The 13,149-nt window shown below is 37.7% G+C and overlaps 1 protein-coding gene across 3 annotated transcripts in view; it reads right to left on the bottom strand.

Annotated features, from left to right (window-relative positions):
- Positions 1 to 6,975: 6,975 nt before the first annotated feature.
- Positions 6,976 to 13,149, bottom strand: part of LOC111436326 (sn1-specific diacylglycerol lipase beta) — a 16,683-nt gene continuing 10,509 nt past the window's right edge. For 2 of the 3 annotated variants that reach the window (XM_023074073.1, XM_023074071.1), the window contains exons 9-14: positions 12,500 to 12,627; positions 9,380 to 9,507; positions 8,002 to 8,099; positions 7,658 to 7,914; positions 7,212 to 7,566; positions 6,976 to 7,127 (exon numbers count right to left, since the gene is read on the bottom strand). In XM_023074073.1, coding sequence (XP_022929841.1) covers positions 7,052 to 7,127; positions 7,212 to 7,566; positions 7,658 to 7,914; positions 8,002 to 8,099; positions 9,380 to 9,507; positions 12,500 to 12,627 — 1,042 coding nt within the window. In that variant the 3' untranslated portion in view covers positions 6,976 to 7,051. The remainder of the gene's footprint in view (positions 7,128 to 7,211; positions 7,567 to 7,657; positions 7,915 to 8,001; positions 8,100 to 9,379; positions 9,508 to 12,499; positions 12,628 to 13,149) is intronic. The other variant, XM_023074072.1, reaches the window with a different exon arrangement.

Below are 13,149 nucleotides of genomic sequence, written 5' to 3'. Positions count from 1 at the left end.
CTTGTTCAGTCTCAAGTTGCTTCATGGTTTTTGCAAAATAAGGGTCCCTCTGCTGACCCTAAATAATTTGTTGTTGCAATGTCGGACAGATAGTCATAAGAGCTAGCTGAGATGTCGCTTCCCTGACCAATAGCTTTGAGCTCGTTCAAACTCCATCTGAATGTTGGGTTGTCTCATCAACATTGCAGATGAGTGAGCTATCTTACGACTCAAGGCATCAGCTACCACATTAGCTTTACCAGGGTGATGTAGGATCTCCACATCATAATTTTTCACTAACTCCAACCATCGACGTTGCCTCATGTTGAGCTCTTTCTAGGTGAATAGATATTTGAGATTCTTATGATCTGTATATACTTGTATCATCTCACCGTACAAATAATGTCTCCATATCTTCAGAGCAAACATCACAACAGCTAACTCTGAATCAGGAGTTGGGTAGTTGCGTTCATAATCCTTCAACTGCCGAGAGTCATAAGCAATAACTCTCTCATTCTGCATAAGTACACATCCCAACCCTTGCTTAGAGGCATCACTATAAATGACTAGATTCCCAATACTGTCAGGTACAATAAGCATTGGGGCTGACGCTAGTCTTTCCTTGAGTTCCTGAAAACTACTTTCACAAGCTCGACTCTAATCAAATTTCTTTCATTTTCGAGTTAACTGAGTCAGTGGTGCTGCAATCTTTGCAAAGTCCTTAATAAATCGCTTGTAGTATCCTGCTAAACCCAAGAAACTTCTCACCTCAGTAACTGTAGTTGGTCGAGCCCAACCTATAACTACCTCCACCTTTGTTGGATCAACAGCTATACCATCCTTGGATACCACATGACCAAGGAATACTACCTTCTGAAGCCCAAAATCACATTTTGAGAATTTGACATATAATCTTTGTTCACGTAGAACCAACAAAACCTTCCTCAAATGTTCTGCATGTTCATCGTTTGTCTTGGAATAAACCAAGATATCATCAATGAACACAATAACAAAAGAATCCAGAAAATCCTGGAATACCCGATTCATCAGCTACATAAACACTGTAGGGGCATTAGTCAAGCCAAAGGACATCACGACAAACTCATAATGCCCATATCGAGTACGAAAAGCCGTCTTCGGTATGTCTTCTTCTTTGACTCTTATCTGGTGATAACTAGAACGAAGATCAATCTTCGAAAATACTGCTGCCCCTTGAAACTGGACAAACAAGTCGTCAATTTGCGGCAAGGGATACTTATTTTTAATGGTCACCTTATTCAGCTCCCTATAATCAATACAGAGACGGAGTGTACCGTCCTTCTTCTTCACGAACAACACCGGAGCTCCCCACGGTGATACATTAGGTTGTATGAACCCCTGGTTCAACAACTCCTATAATTGCAGCTTCAACTCTTTCAATTCTGCGGGAGTCATCCTATAAGGAGCTTTAGAGATAGGTGTCGTCCATGGTTCAAGTTCAATGCCAAAGTTGACTTCCCGCTCTGGTGGCAAGCCAGACAACTCATCAGGAAAGATATCCAGGAACTCATTCACCACAGGTACAGCTGATACATCTGTATCAACTCGTCTCACTTCTGCCACACTAGCCAAGAATGCCACAGCCCCATGACTAATCAACTTCCTAGCCTTTAAAGCAGTTATTGTCTTGGGAACACTTCCCGGCTTCATACCCTGAAACCGGAAGCTCTTCCCCATCGGGGGTGAAAAACTATCTCCTTATAACAATCGATACTGGCATGATGAGCAGATAGCCAATCCATGCCCAAAATAATATCGTAATCATACATATCTAGCACCATTAACAACACGTCTAATGGTTGCTTCCCCATCGGGGGTGAAAAACTATCTCCTTATAACAATCGATACTGGCATGATGAGCAGATAGCCAATCCATGCCCAAAATAATATCGTAATCATACATATCTAGCACCATTAACAACACGTCTAATGGTTGCTTCCCCATCGAGGGTGAAAAACTATCTCCTTATAACAATCGATACTGGCATGATGAGCAGATAGCCAATCCATGCCCAGGGTGAAAAACTATCTCCTTATAACAATCGATACTGGCATGATGAGCAGATAGCCAATCCATGCCCAAAATAAAAAACTATCTCCTTATAACAATCGATACTGGCATGATGAGCAGATAGCCAATCCATGCCCAAAATAATATCGTAATCATACATATCTAGCACCATTAACAACACGTCTAATGGTTGCTTCCCCATCGGGGGTGAAAAACTATCTCCTTATAACAATCGATACTGGCATGATGAGCAGATAACCAATCCATGCCCAAAATAATATCGTAATCATACATATCTAGCACCATTAACAACACGTCTAATGGTTGGCCGGATACTTCTACTTTATCCAGTTTCACCTTTTCACAAGTCATTAGTATGACTCCTGAAGGTGTAGAAACTAGAACCTCATAACCTAAAGGCTCTACTCCAAGTCGGGCTTAACGAACAAACGATAATGATATAAAAGAATGCATCGAGCCAGAATTGAACACAGTATAAGCAAAGTAGCCATAAATGGGTAAAGTACATGTCACCACCGTGCTGGCATCCTCTGCTGCCTTGCTCATCGTGGCAAAGGCTTTACTTCGAGCCTGAGGTTGTGCCCCAGCACTGGACTGACCTCCTCCTCCTCCTAAAGCGGGTCGCTTGGGGCGCATCACATTAGCATTCTTTGCACTATGGCACACTCTAGCGAGATGTCCAGTCTTACCATAGTTATAACATGTCTTGTCTGTAGCATTACAAGATCCCGCATGAGTTAACCCGTACTTACTGCAAACTGCCTTCCCATCACTTGAGGAAGGCCGACGATCAACTCATAGCGGTACTGTCTGATGTTGCGAACCCGAGGATATTTGAGTAAATTTTCGTTTACCACTTGGTCGCATCTGACTGCTGGAACCCTGATTACCCTCGGGGGTGGTAGCATCTAACTTCACCGCAACATTATAAGCGGTGACGAAATCTTGAGAAGCATGAGCAGACATGGATCCCTGCATCTCTTGCCTCAAACCCTGGATAAAAAGATTCGTCTTCTCTTCCTCAATAGCAACCATAAAAGGAACAAATCTAGATAATCGAGTGAATTCCCCCTCATACTCCTCTACTGACATATTACCCTGTTCCAGTTGCATAAAGGTCTTTCGGTTTCGTAATCTCATTAGAGTAGGATAGTATTTCTCACAAAACTGATGTTTGAATGTCGCCCATGCAATTGGGGCTCCACCAGTCTCCATCTTCGACTTCTTTGACTTCCACCAAAAATAGGCTGGTCCTTCCAACAAATATGTAGCACACAGCACCTTATGATTCTCTGGGCAGTTAAAGAATGTAAACTTTGTTTCAATACATTCTAACCACCATTCAGCCGCCTCAGGATCAGTCCCCTTTCCTCCAGTTGGCGGGACAAGTTTGGTAAAATCTCGTATATATTCACTTTCCTCCATGACACATCGTCGTCCATAAGTTACTACCCGCGGTGGTGCCTCTATCACTACAGTTGTACCAGGTAGCTCCTTCGAAATTGTTGGAGGTATCACTGCCTGAACACCTACTCCTGGTGCTTCAGACACTGGAGTCACATGACTAGATACAGGTGCTGTCGGAGCCGCCTGACTCCCAAGACCAGCAAAAGCTGCCTGTACCGCCTAATCCACTCGGCTCTGCACCGCTTGATTCACTTGGCTCTGAATCAGCGATTGCAATGCCTCCAAGATAATAACAACAATCGGCTGATCGCTAGATGCCGACGGAGCAGCAGGCTCCAAAACCGCCTTTATTGGAGCAGTTCCTTCTACAAGCTATTCCTCATTCCCCGGGTCCACATTGGACATATTAGAGTCTAACTTTTAACACTACCATCTTTGTCACACACATAATTAAGTGGTCATAATCAATTCTTTCAAACTTTTCATACTATTCTTTCATACAATTTAGATATGCACCACTTACCTGACCGAGGCGAGATACCACTGAGCTGGACTAGAGGAACCCATACTGTCTATTCTAGACTATCTACATAACCTATAACCTAGGCTCCGATACCACCTTGTAACACTCGATCATCGACAACGCGATTAACAGAAGTTACCACTAACGCCAATAACAAACTTCGACAACCAATCATAAATTTTCAAACTTTTCCAAGACATTTTCATAAACATCAAGTAAAACATTTAAAATCAGTACTATTTAAAAATTAAAAACAATCCATGCAAATTTTAAACAGCGAAAGCATAAGTACACAAACAGACTCAAATATAGATTCCCAATAGGTTCTAGCTCGCTGGTCTCGTCCTCAGTTGGCCTGCATAATCTAAATCTGGAAAGAAAAGTTATAATAATTTTGATGAGTAATTATATTACCTAGTAAGTAGCTAACTTATCTTTCATGAATTATAATTAATCTTTCCAGGTGTTTTTAAGTTTTATTCGCCATTGACTCCTAGTTTCTCTTACTAGGGTCATCTGTTCGTTAATGAGGTATCTCAGCTACCTCCAGCTTAGGTTACTGACTCTCTTTATATGCTTATCTAGAATTTTTGGACTCGTATGTAAGACTCGCTCTCGGCCAAATACGGTCCGTCTACTAATTTCTCTGGCGGCTTGTAAATCTCATATATCAACGGTCAGGAGTACTCATTCTCTCTGACTTAGCACACAACGCGTTGGTCAGGAACTCCACGGAAATTAGTAGACTACAATACTCATATAAATAGGCCATGACTCAACAATCTATAAGCATATCCTAGAGTCGTAACCTTTCCATTAACATACTTAGCATACTCACATCTGATGCATGATTTCATATGTTTATAATGTTTGACACAGAACATTCTAGTAATAATTTATAACATGCTTACATCACAGGCAAGCAGTCACAACACACAAATAATCAGTCAATATTAAAAGCACATATTAACATACTAAACTCTTAATCATGTAAACAACATACTCGCATGTTGTAGAACAAGTTAAAAACCAGTTTAATGCATGGTATGCTACTTGGTTTCGAATCCTTTTTTCCCTGGTTGTACATTTAATAGGGTATTTCAACCCAATTTCTTCCAATTAGGCCTATATTTCACAATTTTCAACATAAGTATAAACCAACATTGATAGGACAGGTCATAAGGAGTCGAATGGGACAAATCGGGAGCCAAAATGATGACGCACGCGCCTTCACACCCTCGGTGTGCTTTTCTCACGCGCTTGATCTACGCACAGTCGCGCTCTCACTCTCGGACTCTCACGTGCCCCGCGTGTCTCTCACGCGCTCGTCTTCAACCTCGCGTTTTATGCAATTTTTTCCAACTTTTCCGTTAATACCCGTTGTATCCCTAAGCCATATCTTACTTCTACGATCCGAATTTCATCTCGATTTCTTCTACAACTTTATAGATCTCTTTATTAGGAATCTAACGAGCCACATTTCATAACTTATTACGCGGTATAGACTAAGATATCCAGATTTAAAGATTCGGTAATATGGATTTTCTTACCTTCCAATAAACGCTTAAATCGACTTAAATCCGGAGCTTCAATGGCGGAAAGTCTTCACAATCGTCTTCCCATCCTCAAGTTTGCACGTTGTCACAACAAACGCCAATGAACCTTAAGGTTTACCGAAAACCACTGATTAGAACATTATTCCTCTGTTTTCTGCTTTCCCTCTTCTGTTTTCTTCCTTCAGTTCCTCGGTTTTACTCCCACACCACAACTCTCTAACCCTTACAATTTTACTCCACAAACTCATAGACTCTTACACAGCCCAAATGCTCCCAACTTTCTTTCTTTTCCTCCTTAAGCCATCTGTCAATTCCTTCTTTCTATCTGTCAATTCCTTCTTTCTTCGTGGCAGCAGCGAAGCTTCTGCTGTCTTCTTTTATTTTTTTTATTTTTATTTTTATTTTTTAGATTATTACACTACAAGTCGCCAGAGAAATTAGTAGACGGACCGTATTTGACCGAGAGCAAGTCTTACATATGAGTCCGAAATTTTATATAAGCATATAGAGAAAGTCAGTAACCTAAACTGCTCATTAAGGAACAGGTGGCCCTAGAAAGAGAAATTAGGAGTCAATGCCAATAAAACTTATGAAAGATAAGTTAGCAACTGATTGAATAATTAATTATTCATCAAAATTATTTTAATTTTTCTTTCTAGATTTAGATGATGTAGGTCAACCGAAGTCGAGACCAATAGGCTAGAGACTATTGGAAATCCGGCTAGAGACTATTGATAATCCATGTCTGAGTCTGTTTATGTAATTATGTTTTCGTTGTTTAAAATTTATGTTAAATTTATAAGCTACTCTCAATTAGTCTAATTAATTAAATTTTATAAGCTATTCTCAATTATTTTTCCCAATTATTCTAATTAACTACTTTTATCTCAATTAGCTTAACTACAATCCATCAGCCTAATTTAACTGCTAAGAACCAGGAGTAGCACTTGTGTAAGTTAATTAGATCAGATGGACAGGATCCATACACATATCTAGGATTAAATGCACTTGAGCACAAAATTGTCCAAGCCCACGTAAAAGTGATTGAACTAATAAAATCTATCAAAACCTAGACCGAACCAAACCGAACCGAATCGAACCGAACCAAACCAAACCAAACCAAACCAAACCGTCTCCCCTGTTAATTTGCAGTGTTCTATAAAACCTTAGTAGTGCAAACCACATTGTATAAACTAATCAAACAACCTCCATTTGCATCTCTACCTCCACTAGACTTTACAGAAAATGGGGAAAAAGAAAACGCTATCCAAACCTGAAATCCAGATTGTATTGAAATTCATGAGTAACGAATGATCATATCCATATTATTTATAGTTTAAGAGCTTTGCAATAGAACTCCTTTCAAGCCAGAAAAGAACACCCAAAACTATCAAACAAATAACTTTACCTCAAACTGAAAGAAAACAGAAGAAACACAGTTGAAAGAACTAAGATTTTATAATTAATATTATTTTCAAATAATGTTCCCAATTCACTTCAAGTGTGTTCTTTAATTTACACATTAAGAGTTTCATGAACCGAACCTTTGGCGGTTTCAGCATCCAAAAGCCTTTGCAAAGCAGCGTGACATCTGAAAACAAAAGGAACAGAAATTGCAGAACAGCTAGAAGTGATAGAAACTGAATAATAATAAGGTGGAATGTTGGAAGTGTACCTCCAAGGAAGGTGATCTAAGAGCATTGAAGGCGACACCTTAATGTCTTTGAACTTCTCTCTGCTTGCAACATAAGCTTTATAATCATCTGCAACACCTTGGCACCTCAAGCTGTTCAAGAAAGGTAAAGTGAACCTTCTTTCTTTAGGAACTATATGGATTAAAAGGCCTGGAAGATACATCTCTGAGAAATCCTCAGTCAAGTTCTTGTTGTTATCAGATCCTTCAACAGCTTCAATGAATTGAGATACCAGAGCATCGGAATTTGAAAACTCATCACGTTCAACCGTTGTATCGTTTTCTTTCGCTTGATTCTCTGCTAAGAGAGAGAATTCTTGGCATTCATTCTTGTCCACTGCAGTTACGCCAAAATTCTTTTGTAAGGGACAGGCAAATGTATTGCTTGAGCTAAAACTTTGTTATTACAGAGCCAAAAGACTACCTACCTCTACTCTCATTCTGCTGATAACTAGTGGAGATTCTCTGGTCATCAGCCTGAATTTCCCTAGGATACTTTTCTGACTGAGAATTCTTTCTCTCTGTCCCATCTTTCTGACTTACATAAAGGAATCTACGAGCAAGCTCGAAAACTGGTGTCGACTTATCTTTGCTGTCTTTTGACAGTGCTTTAATTGCAGCAGCACGAAGACGCAATATTGATCCAACCGAAAGTCGAGATGAAAATTCATTGTTGAACACAATACTGCAGAAATTTCAAAGCAAGTGGTGTGTAGAGTGAAAAAAGGTGATTTACATCAATTCATCGCGGGAACTTAGCAGTTTACATTACCTAGTCACGAAATCTGAACAAGCACTTGCTATTATTGAATCTACACATGGAAGCGGCCCATATGCATAAACATGTAAGCTGGGGCACCGACTGTATAACTGTGCAAAGTAATACATGATATGAAAATGAAATAAGTGATCTAGAACTCAGGAAAATAAACAAATGTAAAAACAACAATGGGCTAGGACAATCATTGTAATAATCAAATGAGACTTCAAGACATTGAGAACATCCAATCGATTTGCGGGTGTTCAAAAAAAGGAAGAAACATAAATAGCATCCAAAGCAATGTTGTTTGACAGCCATTGGGGTGAAGGTAGACAGTGTAGTTTCACTCCAAAGGTGTCAAAATACACATCTCAAACCACGACAAAATAAACAAAGGTAGAGGTGGGCAGCTAAATCAATTGAAATATGCATCCAGATCAAATCTGAAAATATGTAAAGCCTCTTCTCCGCAAGAACTGTCCAATCTTGCAGGCAAGGAAAAGCACAAAAGAAGAAAAAAAAAAAAAAAAGGAGCTTTCCGGCTTATCAAGATTAGAAATCAAGGAATATTATTACAGGAAAGGTCCTGTGAGGGAGGACCAATAGAAACCACAAGAATTTTTATTCCCAGTCTCTAAAATATCTATGAATGGTCTTCAAAATCCATTCTTTTACGTGAGCTAATACGTCTATTTCTAGGTGAACCGGTTCTCAAAGCAGAGGAGGAAGGGCAGCTGGTACCACGAGCCCTCTGTCTTTCCAGATATCCTAAAAAGTCGAGATCAGGGAAGTCAAGCTTAAACTTGCTTCCTCGCTAGTACCGCTCACAACACACTGGAACAGAAGCTGATCTACTCACTCGGAGAAAACCCAACAAAGCTAAAAGAAACCCAGTCCAAAGTCCAAGGGAAATTTGCCGGCAAATGAAAAATAAGCCAAATCAAGCTACCTCTGATGGGAATATTTAATATATACTACCAGAGTAATTAACAGATAGAGAGAGAGAGAGAGAGAGAGAGATGGATTACATTAAGTTAGCAATATGTAAAAGAAACTTGTGTGCTAGTTAATCCCCCAATTATCATATCCTGCATTTCTTAATGTCATGCCATACTGGGAATTGGTTGTAGCCTTTATGTCCTATTATTTTATTAATGTTTCTCTTCATATATAATCGATTGATTTGGTTGGAAGTCTTTTAGAACAAATTTTATAACTGACTCTTTTTTTTTTTTTAATAAACAATAATTTTACTGAGCAGAAAAAAGAGGCCAAGGAGGCAACCAGAAACCCTTCTTAGAAGTCAAAATACCATCATCCCTTTACTGCTCCCTAAAAAGTGACACATACATACAGGCAAGAAAAAAAGGGGATAGAAGTTGTAACATACTCTTAGTCCAAGTAATGCTGCAATAGCTCCTCCTAAGGAATGCCCTACAATGCGAACCTGGTAACCATCACACTCGCACCCAGGACCCAGCAATGAAGAAAGAAGGCCGCATGGTTCAGATCCTGCCCCTCAATTCACTCAACAATCATTCCAAATTAGTAAATCAAACATAATGTATCATACACCCATTCGACTATTATTCTAATGGAAGAACTAGTGTCATCTAAACAGTAGTCCACTAAGTTATACTGTTTATTACTTTGAGTTGTTTCAACTTGCATATGACATAAGAATCAGCAATTCAACATTATGATAACAAAAATAAAAATCAGAAAATGCACTAAATATTCTATGTCCAACTTGCATATCATATTTATTTTATTAGTACGATTAAGGAGTAAATTGGAAATTTTCCATTTACTATTTAAGTTTGGGAAAAACTTTAACATAAACATACATTTTTTTGTACAATGAATGATTGGAATTATGATATAGTTGCAATTAGTTCACACATGTCCAATAAAAAATAAAGCTCCAAAATATGTCTCTTAAACTTCATATCAAATACATCACTCCTAGATTTCCAAACATAACTTTCTTATGAACATCTTGGATTCCCTACAGCTAAACAGGGCCCTAAGTGGATACCTGAGAGAAAAACCTGACATGGAATAACCTCAAGGAACCAAAATGATATAACTTTACAGGAAAGTTAAGAATTTTAAACACAGGTCACTCTTTTTCTATTATAGAACCAGTTGAATTGTAACCTAGATAGTCTTCTTCTACCTTGAATTCCTCTGAAAGAAAGAATTCAAAGATTCGAAGAAGTTACTCGAGGAAAATTGCTGCTACTTCTTTCTCCATTTAGGATGTTCCAAAGGCAACTAAGACGCAAGTTCAAAGTCTCATTGAATGTTCAACATGAGAGAAGTTCGTGCAATCAAAAGAAAAAGTTACAAAAAAACAACAAAGTTAACAGGGAGAGATTTCAAAAATATCCACCGAATCCTAAAAATAATAGTGATAGCAAAATGGCCGTAATGGGTATAAATTACAAAAGGAGATTAGCAGAAATGTTTAGGATGAGGGGCCCCATCAAGAAAGCAGAGCGTTAGTCAAATGAAGCACTCTTTAACGTCTTTATACATTCAGTTCAAAGTCTTACAGTTTCTTTCCAACCAAATTTGCCACAAAAAGCTCAACTAGACATAAGTTGCATAAGTTTTGGCTTGACAAAGAGGGGGGCAATCAGTAATTGAGCGAGGGAATTAACTGCACCACTAAGAAAAGGATGAAAAGGAAAAAATAATTGAAGAATATAAGATCAACTTTCTAATTTTTTTCAAGCAAAGAAACACAAAGCAAAAGTTATTTGGATATGTTGAAATGTCTTGAGCCCATTGAAAAGCAAAATTAGAACATAGAATTACATATAAAGCAAAATTTACATAGTTTTTGTAATTTTAGTGTAATTAAATTAAAAATAAAATATCATACATTTATGTTATTTTAATATGATTAAATTCAAAATTAAATCATACGTACTTTTTTTTGGACGTATCTCATTTGAGAATTAAATACTTTCTTTACTCTAACTAATATAAAATTTTAAAAATTAATAATTTTATCTTAATCAATTCAAAATAAAATATCATTTACTTTGTTACATTGATTATTGTTAATTTTAAAATAAAATATATTTTTAATTTTTAATATCTTAAGTTAAAATCAAATGTATCTTTTAAAATATAAATACAAGTAGTCTAAAATATACGTTTCTTATCTTAAAGTTAGAAGATTATATATATTTTGAACTATTTTAATTAAATTAAATATAGACAAATGAAAAGAATAAATTTATTGAGATAAAGATAATGCAACTCTACATTTTAATGGAAGAAACCTATGATTGTAATAACAAAAAAATCTTTAAGAGAGAAAGAAATAGAGAGAGAAGGAAAAGTTAAGGAACCCACCATCGTTGTGAGAAAATTTGAGAAAGAAATGGTGGAATTGTAACGACCCAATCCACCGCTAGCAGATATTGTCCTCTTTGGGCTTTCCTTTTCGGGCTTGCCCTCAAGGCTTTAAAACGCGTTTGCTAGGGGAAGGTTTCCACACCCTTATAAATGGTGGTTTGTTCTCCTCCCCAACCAACGTTCCCACAGGAATCCACCATAATTTAGAAAAAAAAAGAGGTGCGCCCCACCAAGTTCTTGTAATTTCAAGAGAAACCATGGGTTTAAAGGAAATATCCTATGGGTTTGGAGGGGGTTTTGTTTTCTTTGAACCCTTGAGATGGGAAGCCCATCCGCAAAGATTGGGTTGTATTAGGAAACCAATCTCACCCAAACAGCCCCTAATTGTATTTTTAATTTCCTTCGTATAATTTGCTTCATTTTAAGTTCATCGAACCCAGTGTATTTAAGGTAGGAAAGAGGAACCATATGGCAGAGTTCTTATAGGTTCTCCTTCAAGATACTCGGAACTTAGCAATCCATTTCCTTTTCCCGTTTGAGGGTCTAGGCACTCCCATCATCAGAAGGCTTATTTGAGATAGTGTTGTGTTGGGTAATAAAAATAATCACATGGTACAAGAGAATAACTGGTGTGTCATGGTTTGAAAGGAACCACTTGAGAGATCTTGGTTTGAAAGGAACCACTTGAGAGATCTTGACTCTATTCAGAGTATTTTTCAGGATCGTGTAAGGATGCATGCTTTTTCCAGTGGTATCCTTCTAAAGTTATTTTGGATTATGACCTAGCTGAAATTCACATCAATTGGGAGACCTTTTTTGCAACCCTTTGATGTTGTGGGGATATCTCATCTCCCCCTTCTTTTGTATCTTCTCTCTTTATCAATGACATCATCTAATGGATTCTTACAAGAGAGAGACAGAGCAAGAGATCCTTCAAATATAAAGCATAAAGACATTGATTAAAAAAGAAACATCCACTAGTCTTGGACTACTACAGTAGCATTCGGCAATAGTCTCAAAATCCAATACCAACATAGAGAAAGGGGAATAAAGTAGGGAGCACCAAAGGCCCGAACGTTTAAAGAGATGTAATAATAATAATAATAATAATAAAAATAATAATAAAACATCAACTTACCATCGTTATCTCTGCAATTTCCTTCAATTTGCATATATAAATCCCTGGCAGCCTCAACAATCCCGGAATGGGCATGGTGCGGGAAGGATGACATAATCCTCTGCTTCACATTGGGTTGAATATCGCCACTGCAAACAACCAAAGGTTGGAAAAGGTTTTAAATGAAGAAAATATACGTCCTGGAGAGCTCAAAGCTAGGAAGAAAATTTTGGAAGCAACTAATACATTAAAACTGTATAAACGCAACAATGGTTATGCCGAATCTATATTGAAGAGGAAACTAAAAATATACAGAGTTTGGAGTACAACTTTCCATCATAAGCAATCGGTCTAATCTGGCATGTTGAAAACTAAGAGAGACGGTTCAAACAAAATCATAATAAGATAGTTAACTTGTTGCAGATTTCCACTTCTTTGCAAGGTAAATATCTAAATAAAGCTCAGCAGGATTTTATCATTTGAATATAATTTCTTTTTTTTATCAATTGTATGCTAAGCTCTACGTGATCCAGTGGTTACCTTAAACACCTCATTTATCATTCCCTTACAAGCTCCAATCACATATTCCCAAACATTTCTTAGTAGAGTACTTAAATCTTCTTCTTGATAAGTTATCTGTGTACTCTTTTAGTTTGAATATGGGGGGGGGG

The sequence above is a fragment of the Cucurbita moschata genome, unplaced genomic scaffold (genome assembly GCF_002738365.1).
Source record: "Cucurbita moschata cultivar Rifu unplaced genomic scaffold, Cmos_1.0 Cmo_Scf00053, whole genome shotgun sequence".
Classification (NCBI taxonomy): domain Eukaryota; kingdom Viridiplantae; phylum Streptophyta; class Magnoliopsida; order Cucurbitales; family Cucurbitaceae; genus Cucurbita; species Cucurbita moschata.
The sequence above is the reverse complement of the archived record's forward strand: the minus strand, read 5'-3'. Positions and strand labels throughout refer to the sequence as shown.